This window comes from Aegilops tauschii, chromosome 2 (assembly GCF_002575655.3).
Source record: "Aegilops tauschii subsp. strangulata cultivar AL8/78 chromosome 2, Aet v6.0, whole genome shotgun sequence".
NCBI classification, from domain to species: domain Eukaryota; kingdom Viridiplantae; phylum Streptophyta; class Magnoliopsida; order Poales; family Poaceae; genus Aegilops; species Aegilops tauschii.
The window spans coordinates 4325435-4337904 of NC_053036.3; the positions used below are offsets into that span (position 1 = coordinate 4325435).

Consider the following 12470-nt stretch of genomic DNA (forward strand, 5'->3'; position numbering starts at 1 on the left):
CCATGATGTGGATCCCAGGTAGAGGTTGAAGCAGCCTTTTGCTTCCCGGCGCCTCGGGCCTGTGAAAAACAATAGCTCCGGGAAGATGTTATTTTTCCTTTGAAAACAGAGGGTGGAGGACACTTTCCAGAGGATGCCCTAGCAATGATTCCTTCAATATGAACGCTGCGAAGAAAAAGTTTACTGTGGGAATAGTGTCCCTCTGTACTTTCTTCTCATTTCCTACGAACCGAACAGGGCCTTAGTAAAATATGATGGTTTAATCAAATTATGCATAAGAAAACAAGGCTAGAAGTTGTAAAGAAAAATAGGCTTTAATTTTTTGAATACACACTCTTAAAATCCTAGACCCGCCCCTACTACTTGGTTTGACGGCCCAACTAAGACCATAATTCTTCTAAACTGGTGTCATGCTCGTGAATCATGCATCATTCTTCTGAATGATCTAAGTACATTTGCCCGCGACAATTTTTAAACTGAAACGAACAAAGTAGTACAACTAAGACCATAATTAATACTTGCACAATACCATATTTATGCCCCTCTAGTTCTCATATACTCCTATATAATAATTAGTGCACATCTGAATTACGTCATCTTTGCTTTGTGGTCCTATTTCTTTGCGGGAGCTATTTCTCGCCCTTGCGAGACGGAGCCCTTTCTCGCCTCTGCAAAGCGCTACTGGGGCCAGCCACTATTGTACCTGCAACTAGTGGCTTTTTCTCTATTTTTTTCATTTTTTTTGCAATGTAGTTTTATGGTTTTCTCTTGTTTTGGTTCTTTTTATTTTCTTTTTCTTTTTCTTTTGTTTTCTTTGTTTATTTCGTGGTTTTCTTCTTTTATGTACCATTTTTTGTTCATTCTTTTCATACATCAGGAGAAACATTATACAAGTTTAACATTTTCAAAAAAATGACAAACATATTTTCAACTACATGTTTGGATGTATATTTTATACGTACACATTTTACATTTTTGGTATACATATAAAAATTATACATGATTATTTTTTTGGTTGAACTATCAAATCTTTGAATGATAAAACTATTTTTGTTTTAACAACTTTTCTTGTTTCATCCCCTAACTTTCGATATTTTTGGTCCGCGACCTTTCCACCCTGTCCCCTGTGATTTTTTTTGCTAACTTAAATTTCTTGTTTTATAAACATCGAACAGTTATATTGATTTAATTTGAACTTCTTGTTTTTAGTTTTTCAAAAGGAAAAAATTATTTTTGATAAACATCGAACTGCTCTAATTTTTCAATGTTAAATTTTTTATTCTATTTTTTGAAGTCGAAAAATTGATTTTTCATAAACATCAGCTTCTCTATTTTCCAAATTTGAAGTTGTTGGATTTATTTTTTGGAAACGTGAAATCCTAATTCTTTTTTAAATAAGTAGTGAACTGCTTTGTTTTCATTTTGAACTTCTTAGTTTGATTTTATGAAACAAAAAAACTGATTGTTTTTTTTCAATAAATATCATGCTATTCTTTTATTTTTAGTTTGAACTTCTTCGTTTTATTTTTAGGAAAAAACTCATTTATTGCTAGAGGTTATTTCCAACTCTACTTTTGTTGATGATGATTGTGATTAAGCTTTATTACTAGACGTTATTTCCAAGTTAGTGGAAACGCCACACATACCGTTTTCACAAAAAATAAGCCTATGAAATACGTACTAAACTTCATTTGGATGCAGTCAAGGAACTGTTTACAATGGATTTTAATGGCTGAAACCTTTAAAAGAGGATTCCATCATGACTTGCTTAGAATGTTAGTTCGCTTTGAGGTCACTGGAGGTTGGATCATGGAAGTACAAAATCTAGCGGTTCCGCTATGTACCGGTGAAGAATCAAGCGTGGATTAGGGCATCCGGATGCATGAGGTTCTTCTGTGTATAAGCCATAATTTACAAAACCAAACCAACAACCGAATGGTGTTTCTATTTTCTATGTCTTTTCTATTCTATTCTTCTTTTTTATTTGGTGGTTCTTCTAGTTTTTCTTTTTCATACTGTTAACATTTCTGTATACTGTGAACATTTAAAAAAAACATTGAACATTTTTTGGTTGTACTGTGTTGATATGTTATGCAGTGATTTTTTTATATAGAGTGAACTTGTTAGTGTATGATGAACTTTGTTTTTAATATCGAGTGAACTTTGTTTTTAATATATATATATATATATATATATATATATATATATATATATATATATATATATATATATATATATATATATGATGAATAGTATTTCGCGCTATTCGTCACCCTGGGTGAGGAATAGTTATTCTTCACCCCCTCTCTATTTTGACATCAATGCACCGTATTTTTACGTTTCGTAAATTTTTTCTTATTTCATACGTAAAAAGAGAGCGTAAGAAAATATATACTTGCCGTAAAAAATATTTTATGTTACGTAAAGTTACGGACATAAAAACATACATAAAATGCGATATTTCTGGTCTTATAACCTATTTTTTTGTTTTCTTATACCAAATTTTACATAGTGAATCAATATGAATGTAACTATTTGTATTCCAAATGTAATTTATTTATGAAGCGATCGTAAGATTACCTCGGACGAAGAATAACTTATTCTGCAACCTGGGCGATGAATAGTATTACTATATATATATATATATATATATATATATAATATACATATTTTTATATACAACAAACATATTTTTAGATACAGTGAACATTTTTTTATTGAGTGAACTCTTTTCAATCTATGTTGAACTTTTTTTATAACGGTGAAAAATACAATAACAGGTTTTCGGGAAAAAAATCCAAAACTGAAGAGAGAAAAAGGAAAACCAACTTGTGGATGAAAAAGGCAGACCACTAACTAGGCCAGAGGCCTATTGGATCTGACTTGTGGCACGTTTCATATAGAAAATGTTTTCCCCCGGCGCACCGGCCGAACTTTGGGCCGGTCCCGCGCACGACGTGGGATCAAATATGATCCAACCGATCACATTGTTATTCACGTAGGCCCACTCCTCCTTATCTTTTCTGATACATCGCCAACCACCCATGTCCCCCCGCTACTGCCATGGCTACTTCCTCCGACGCTAGGCCATGGCCGCTACCTCCGCGCCAGACCATAGCCGGGCCCACCCGTGGCGATGCCGCTACTCAGACAAGCGCACCCCGTGCCTGATGTCATCGCCATGGCCTTCTCCTCGTCCAACCCTCCCCCATGGGCATGGCCAGCAAGCTTTTTCTTTCCACAAGTCCACAAATGCTGCAACCGACACGCTCATTGCTGGAACTCGCGAGACTGTCTGTTGCATCCATGGCCATGGTTGCGTGCTCCTTGAACTAGAGTGCATCCTCAACAGAAGGGGATTTCAACCTTAGTGGGAGGAGTTGCAACCTGCATCCGGGGAGGCTGCAACCATGAAAGGCGAGTGTGGTGACCGCTGCACGGCGAGGACGGGGCAGCGCTGCTCCAAGAAAAGGATTAACGTCGCAGTTTTTGCTACATGCTTCAACCGACATCGCATTTTGCTACAACCGGCATCACATGTTGGTACAACCGGCACCACAATTTGCTACAACACAAAGCCGGCGTCGCGGTTTTGCTACAACTAGCATCGCTTTTTGCTACAACTAGCATCATGTTTGCCACATCCATCACGGCTGAGCTATGACCCGCAACGCTAGTGACGACTTTTTGCTGCAACCGTCGTAGGTTTTTGCTACACCCGGCAACGACTTTTGCTACATCCATTCATTTTAGAGGCAAAGGCTGCTACCTGCAACAACGAGCTAGAACCGACGACGACGGTGCTGAATTTTTTGCTGCAATTATTGTCTCCGTTTGCTACGTCAGACAACGCAAAAAAGCTACAACAGGCATTTTTGTTTGCTGGAACCAGTCAATCGTCGGCGAGGCGGAGCTGCATCCATGGAAAAAAAGCTACAACCGGCATGTGTTTTATGCTGGAACCAGCTTCAGCATCGAACAACCACACAACACCATGAAGGCAGCTACCATGGGGCAGCTCGAGATCGCTAGTGTGTGCGGGTGGCCAGAGCAGCGAGCGCGGGCGGCCGGGGCGATGAGGGCGGGCAGCGCCATGGCCAGCAAGCGTGGGGGTGGCCAAGGATGAGCGGGGCAGCAGTGGGCTGCTGGAGGACCCAAGGTGATTTTCAGGATGCTTCCGCCATGCCCGTTGGAAGGTAGCTTTGTTTGGGGGAACGTTTTCACATGGGGGAAGAAGATAAGGCCTGGACGGTTCGGATGGTGCCAATCCGACGCCTGTTAGGCAACCGGCCGAAACATTGGGCCGACGCCTAGTACTGACCCTGTATACAACGCATAAGCCATAGTGAGTTGTTTTTTTAGATTTGCCAACACTAGCCATAGTGAGTTGGTAGCTCCCCTCGCCCGCAACACCCATGCGTATGGGCCGGCCCAATAGAGTGTTCTCGGTGGTGAGTTCCCTCGTTCGGTCTAGTCGTTGTGTACGCTTGTACGGTTGGTGCTGCTGCCCTTGCTTCACGCTTCTTTAGATTCTTTTTCCTTTTTTATGTTTGGTTTTATTTGTTTCTTCATCGGATTTATATGGTTTTTCTGTTTTCTTTTGTTTCTTCTTTTTGGATTTTTATTTGTTTTTTCATGGTTTTCACTATGTTTCACTATTTTGCATTAGTTTCTACGTTTTTTCTGTTTTCCTTTTCTTTTGGTCCTTTTCTTTTTCATTTCTTTCTTTTCCATTTTCTTTGTTTTTTTATCTATTTCCATTTAGAGTTTTTTATAAACAAATTATAAATGTTTACCATTTTTTAAATACATGCTTAGCATTTTTATGAAATATACGTCTTGAGGACTAGTTTTTCGTCATACGGATTGTACATTGTTCGTATTCTATAGGAACATTTTTGTTATACTCGCTCAAGTCAAGTACATGATTAACATTTTTTCAGATATATGTTTTGACATCTACATTTTTTCATAGAGATTGTACATTTTTTGTATACAAAATAAACAATTTCTTATACAAGTTTAACATTTTTAAAATATTTTATATATGTTTTTGATATCAACATTTTATAATATAGATTGAAAAATGTCGTATTCATCTGAAACCTTATTTTATACATGTTTAATATTTTTTTCAAATACATGATCAACATTATTTTTCAACTAAATTTTTTGTTGTCTACTTTTTCAATTGATATATACATTATTTTTCTATTTTTTAAATATTTGTACATTATTTTCAATTGATATATATCTACACTTTTTCAATTTTTTGTATAATATTTTTTTCAAATACATGAAACATTATTTTTAGGCACTTTTGAATTATTTTCAAATACATGATTAACATCTTTTGAAACATGTTTTGATGCATACATTTCTCATACACATCGTACATGCCAGAAACATTTTTTATACATGTTTACCATTTTCTAACTAAATAAGTAACTTTTTAGAAAAATACATGATAATTATTTCATACACGTCGTACATTTTCCATCTACTTCAAGAACAATTTTCTATACATGTGTAACATTTTTCAAACACATGATTAAAAATTTACATTTTAGCAAAGACTTAAAAATAAAAGGAAAGGTAAAACAAAAGCAATAGAGAAGTAAACAGAAACAGAAAAAGAAGGAAACATAAAAGAATAAATCACGATTTTATTGGGCTGACCCACTTACTATAGCGTTGTAGGCAAGTGCTGGCCCCAGCATGACAAAAAGAGCTATATCTCGCCTAAACTGAGATAGAACCTCCGTCGCCATAAGGATTGTCTCATCGTGTGGGTATATGAGATGGCCCATTTCTTCTCCTCCCTGTAAATCGATCGTTTGCTTCTCGCTCGCTGCGCGTAGTCCAGTTTTCTTCTGGATTTTCTTTCTATTTTGCTTTCTCTTTTTTCTTTTCTTTTCCTTTTCTTTTCAGTTTTCTTCCTTTCCTTATGGTTTCCGCCGGCTTTCATTGTTTTTACCCATTTTTCTTTAGTTTTCTTATTTTGTTCTTCTTTTTGCACTGGTTTTTTCTGGTTTTCCTTTTTAATTAATTTTCCTTCTTTTTGGTTTTCTGTTGTTTCTTCCTCAGTTTTTATTTTATTTTTGCACTGTTTTTTTGTTTCATTTTTCTCTTTGGTTTTTTTGTTTCTTTTTATGGCTTTCTTTGGTTTTCTTCCGTTTCCTTTTCTTTCTTTTTATGTTTTCACTCTTTTGCAACGTGGTTTCTTTCTTTTTATTGATTTATTTTGTTTGTCTTCTTTGCTTTTTACCGCGTTCCTTTGTTTTTCTTTGTTTTTTTGTCAATTATCATCGTGTTCCTTTTTGTTCAACACATGTCAACTTTTTTCAGTACATATTCTATATTTTCCTTGTACGTAAGAAGCATATTTTATATACACGTTTATCTCTTTTCAACACACGATGGAACTAATTTTCTAAGTCTATTTTTTCCATAACCATTGTACATTTCTTTATAACTGTAATGCATCTTTTATACACAGTGAATATTTTTCAAATACTTCCTCCGTTCAGAATTACTCGTCTCGGAAATGGATGTATCTAGAACTAAAATACGTCTAAATACATCCATTTCTGCGACAAGTAATTCCGAACGGAGGGAGTAGAAGATTAACATTTCTTCAATACATGGTCAACATATTTCAACACACGACGAATATTTTGTTAAATTGCAATAAACCTTTTTCACACACAATGTCCTTTTTTTGTATACACCAGGAATATTTTTGGTACATGTTTAACATTTTTTAAAATACATTATCACATTTTGTTATACACAAAGTTTTTGTTTTCTATATATATTCGTTTACATGACAGACCTTTTTTCTATCCACATTTAACATTTGCCAAATGCTGGATTATCATATTTAAATACTGGATTAACATTTTTCAACTGCTTGATTAACATTTTTATAAATAAGTGATAAGCTTGATTATACACCTTGTATATTTTTTGAATACCTTCTTCTTATACATGAGAAACATTTTTTCCATACGCATTTAACATTTTTCAAATGCTGGGTTAAAATTTCGTCAAACATTTTATGTAATCTGTTTTTGTAATATATATTATTTAAAACATCTGGAAGTTTAAATAGAAATTAAAAAATAAATCAAAAATGGAAAGAACAAACACAAGAAGAAGAAGAAAAAACGAGACACTTGCCTGTGGCCACCTACGAGCTGGGCTTTCTCATTTAAGGAGGCGCTTGACCTGAGCGCAACGAAGGTCTCGGGAGACATAGGCACGCCCTAGTATGACACCAAGAGGTCTAATGTGGAATACTATTCCCCGCGTAAGTCTACGTATGTCAGTCTAGTTGTTAGTCAAATTCAAAAAATGTTCACTAATATTAAAAAATTCATCAAATTCAAAATGTGTTCATCATATACAAAAATATTCATTAATTTCGAAAATGTTCTTCATTTTCAAAAATGTTCATTGAATTCAAAAACACTTCACACAATTTCAAAAACTATCATCCAAGTAAAAACAATTCTTTAGTTCAAAAAATTTCATGAAATTAAAAATAATGTTCATCAAATTTACAGTTTTTTCATCAAAGACAAAAGTTTCATCAATATTCAAAATATATTCATAAAAATTCAAAACAAAATTGGTCAATATACAAAAAATGTTTATTTTTTGAAATCATGAACATTGTTTGAATTCACAAATATTTTTTGAATCCCCGCACATTGTTATTTCATGATTTTTTAAAATTCAGAATTTTTGTGAATTACAAAGATTTTTAAAATAAGCCAAAAAATAGGGCAAAACAAAATAACAAAAAGAAACGTAGACATAAGTATTGGGAAGCCCCGCCTGCAACAGGGCTTGCCCAATTTCACGCATTGGGGATGACGGGGGTGCGTGTTAGCTTGGTTTCCACCGCGTACATCGGGTAATAGGAGGTTCCGGTCTCGTAGCAATGCAAGAATTTCCGTCATACAACTGAAGATTTAAGTGGCCCATGTTTCGCTGCATTACCTAGGTTCATACAATAGAAGCAATACATGAAATTTAAGTCTGATTAGACCATAACTGATTCCAAGTTTTGCTATAAATAAATCCATGGGTTCCCCATTTTTGCTTAATAAATCCATATTTTATTATTATTATTCTGTATGTGAACTACTCCCTCCATTGCAAAATATGTATTGCGATTTTAATTCAAATTTGAACTAAAACCACGACACTTATTTCGGAACTCTTTGAATGAAAACCATGACACTTATTTTGGAATGGAGGGAGTAATATTTTTGCTTAAGTTCATTTTTATTTTGTTTCTGGTTTGACATTCCCCTGCTTTTCTACCATGTCCATTTCCAAATGTAGTACGATATATGCCATATTTTTTCCGCGGATGGACAACATCCGCGCAATGCTTTGAACCCGGTAAAAATATATTGACTACGAGATGGTTTGAGCACTATCCGACCGAACCCTATCCGATTCAGCACTCATATAACAAGCAACATTAGACCACTACCCACCATCATATTTGCCTTCAAAGCCAGCTCCAAAAAATTATGGACTCGAATAATTGGTGAACAGTAGCCGGGAGGGAGGGGACGATTGAACAAATTTGATAGCTAGGGTGAGCTGTTCCCAGCGAACTAATACCCGCGCCCGCTCGATCGTTCGCCAAGGAGTACCCCGATTGGCCGAAAGGTTTAGTTTACTAATTTTTTATATTAAATGCCATGAACCAAAAACACATTTTTCTTATAAAAATAGAGAAATCATAAAATGTCTAATTGCCATGCATATGGAAAAATGCTACTTTATAAAAATGTCATATTGATTTAGATAAAGGCCATGCTACTTTACAAAAATGCCCAGATGTAATTTTTTGCTTTATTTTATCCATTGTGCAAAATTTCATAAAAAATGCCATGTCTTTGTTTTTTTGCCATGACAATAAAAAAATGTCATCCTCTTACTAATAAAAAAGCCATCCTATTGATAATAAAAAAATGTCATGCAAACACTAATAAAAATGCCATGCTCTCAATAATAAAAATGCCACCCCCCCTAATAATAAAAGTACCAAGTTACTAAAAATGAAAATGCCATGCTCTTAATCATAAAACTGACATCCCTCTTGACAAATAAAAATGATGTGCAACTAAAAATAAAAATTCCATGTTACTAATTATAAAATTGCTATCCTCTTAATAATAGAAATGTCATGTTGTTAATTACTAAAATGTCATGCTCTTTACTAAAAAATTGCCATGTGGGGGCATTAAAAAAAGGCCTAGAAAAATGCCATACTACATATTATTTGTTTCTATGGTGTATGCTGTGTCATGATTTACATGTTAATTTCCTTATAATCCTTATTTGTTTTCTTAAAATTTGTTACTTGTTTCCTTAAAATCCGTTATTTATTTGCTTAAGAAAATTGCATTGATGGGAGGGATCGGTCGATTGGGTAAGTTAGGAAAGTTAGTTCTGTGATCTTTCGTCGTTAGGAAAGTGCTAGTATGGAAGGAAATAGTGCAGAGGAAAATAAACCGGTGGATAAGAAACCAATATAGAAAGGGCACGGTGGTGGGAGGTGAGGCGAAAAAATCGCGGTACTGGCCTACCAACTCCCCCTTTAGGAGTGGAGATGCCATATTCGTTTCCACAAATGGACATCATGTGCACAATGCTTTGAAGCTGCTAAAAATACATTAACTAGGAGATGGTTTAAACACTACCTACCAAATCCCAACTGGCCGGTTCCACTCTCATGTAGCACGCGACATTAGACCCCTAGCCACTGGCGGAGCTAGAATCAAAGTCCAGGGCGGGCCAAGCTAAAGGCTGCCAAAATTTTCTTGCAAACATTGCCTAGATTTACCCTTAGGCCTACTCTTTTTGCAGCAAAGCTAGGCGGGCCACAGCCCGGTTTTTCTTGCACGTAGCTCCGCCACTGCCCCTAGCCACCATCAGTTTGGACCATTCTAAAATTTCTCCATCATAATTGCCTTCAAAGCCCCCTCCAAAAAACAAAAAACAAAAAATCCTCCGGCATGACTTTGTAAATAGCCTCATGCCTCCTTTCCAATCTCCCGTGCATCCGCTCTATTATCGAGCATTGCTGACCGAAACCCTACTCACGACCAGTGTCGACATGATCCCAACACCAGTTGTCCAGTACCATCCTATGACGTAGCCTTGTGAACCCTGACCATAACCACCATGAATCTCGCCAGCGAGGTCGCAACCGTCATCGTCTGATCAAGCACAGACTTGAAGACACATCTTGTGGTTACATCTATCTTACATGGAAGAATATCACCTAGAAAACCTATCCCAAAACTGTTGGTGCATGTGCACCATCAACCGATTTATACTATACATGGCCTGTATCATGCATGACTCCAACGGATAAAACGAATGCTAGCTCATGGCTCATGCAGAGAAAGCATATTCCACATAACCACCCACAGATACATGCAATATTGTAACTCCACTTGACAAGTTGGGGTAAACTTGCACAAAACTTTGGTTATATACATCCAACACGTACGCCAACATCTACCACACTACACATGCATGCAACCACCACCCAACAAACATCCACATGTACGAACAGTCAAACACACACCAACTCATGCGTGGATCTTGCAGAATAATTAAGATTCCAGCTAGTGGCACGTCACATGGATGCAGATCACGCGTGCAACGGCGACGGCGGCGGGGCCGAGCTCACGGCCGACTGCCGCGGGGCAGCTCCAGCAGGGGCAGAGACGACGGCGCCATTGCCGGCCGCCGAGCGCTTGAGGAACTCGATGCAGTCGTCCACGGCGTCGCTCGGGTACGACTCGGAGTAGGACGGGCTCATGCGCACCGACGCCGCCCTCGTCGGCGCCGTGGCCGTCGTGTGCTGCTGGAGGCGAGTGCCGGCCTTGGGCGACGACGAGGATGCCGCCGACAGCATCGCCAGCCGCAGCAGGACGTCCCTGACGCGGTCCATCACGGACGCCGACGCCGCGGGGGCCGGAGCGGCGCCCCGGGGCGGCCGACGCCGGACGCCGCCACCGCGTAGCCTCGGGATGCACGTGGCAGTGTTCGCCCGGAGTGGCTCGGCGTGGTGGACGTACATCTCGGCCTCCATTCCACGGCGAGCTCGAGCTTGTTTAGCTGCTTCGCTGTTGGGTGGCTAAGATTAGCTCAACTGGTGTGTGCTTGCTTGTCTCACTGAATGTACGTTTAGATGAGGGCCGGGGTTTATATATACACACAACGATGAGCACCATTTGCATCTTACGGTTCATTTAAAATGGAGATGGTCTTGTCTCACCCTGCAACTTGTTGATCCACATGTTGCATGCAGCCATGCAGGTCCCTTGTTCTCGGGAAGGAGAACGCAATTTTTCTTATTATCTTGGCGCTTCAGAAAATTGTAACAACACATGTTTGGATCTTCTTATGCAAAATCTGAAGAATTAAAGAAAGCTGGTCAAAGAAACTGAACATTATATTCATTTTTTCCAAAGGAACCGATGTTTTGTATTAATTGAACAACAGCATTACAAGAACATCCACCCAAAAAAAAAATACTGTCCATTCATCGGGAAGTCATCCGTCCTCCCTCTCCATCATGCACATGTTGATGGCCAGCCGATATTGCTACCGCTGCGTAATCGCCAGAACAAGAAAGTAGCATCCACATAGGCAGCTAGAATTCGCCAATCTCTACCTGGAAGTGCCAGCGAGGTCGAGCTCGAAGGATCCATGGCCCATAGAAGAAGATGACATTGGGTCGATCAGACCTAGACTTCCGCTCAAGTCGACAGAATAACCAAATCGGCGACATTATTGTTGGAGCACCACCGGCTGTCGGTGTCAAAACCGGCGGATCTCGGGTAGGGGGTCCCGAACTGTGCGTCTAGGATCGATGGTAACAGGAGACGGGGGACACGATGTTTACCCAGGTTCGGGCCTTCTCTATGGAGGTAATGCCCTACTTCCTGCTTGATTGATCTTGATGAATATGAGTATTACAAGAGTTGATCTAGCACGAGATCGTAATGGCTAAACCCTAGAAGTCTAGCCTATGTGAATATATGGTAATGAATGTCCCCTATCCGGACTATGCTCTCCGGTTTATATAGACACCGGAGAGATCTAGGGCTACATGGAGTCGGTTAAATAAGAAGGAATCTTCACAGCTGGTCGCCTAGCTTGCCTTCCACGCCAAGGAAAGTCCAATCCGGACACGAGTATGGTCTTCGGTCTTCATGTCTTCACAGCCCATCAGTCCGGCCCATGGATAACAGGCCGGACGCCCGAGGACCCCTTAGTCCAGGACTCCCTCAGTAGCCCCTGAACCTGGCTTCAATGACGAGGAGTCCGGCGCGCAGATTGTCTTCGGCATTGCAAGGCGGGTTCCCCTTTCTCCGAACTCCAAAATAGTCTTCGGATGCGATGATTGTATCCGGACCTGGTATAAC

The 12470-nt window shown here is 38.7% G+C and overlaps 1 protein-coding gene across 1 annotated transcript; it reads right to left on the reverse strand.

The window, feature by feature from the left end:
- Positions 1–10361: 10361 nt before the first annotated feature.
- Positions 10362–11567, reverse strand: LOC109785746 (uncharacterized). Its single transcript, XM_020344339.3, has one exon. The coding sequence runs from the start codon at positions 11129–11131 to the stop codon at positions 10688–10690; it is 444 nt and encodes a 147-aa protein (XP_020199928.1). The 5' UTR covers positions 11132–11567; the 3' UTR covers positions 10362–10687.
- Between the last annotated feature and the right edge of the window lie 903 nt (positions 11568–12470).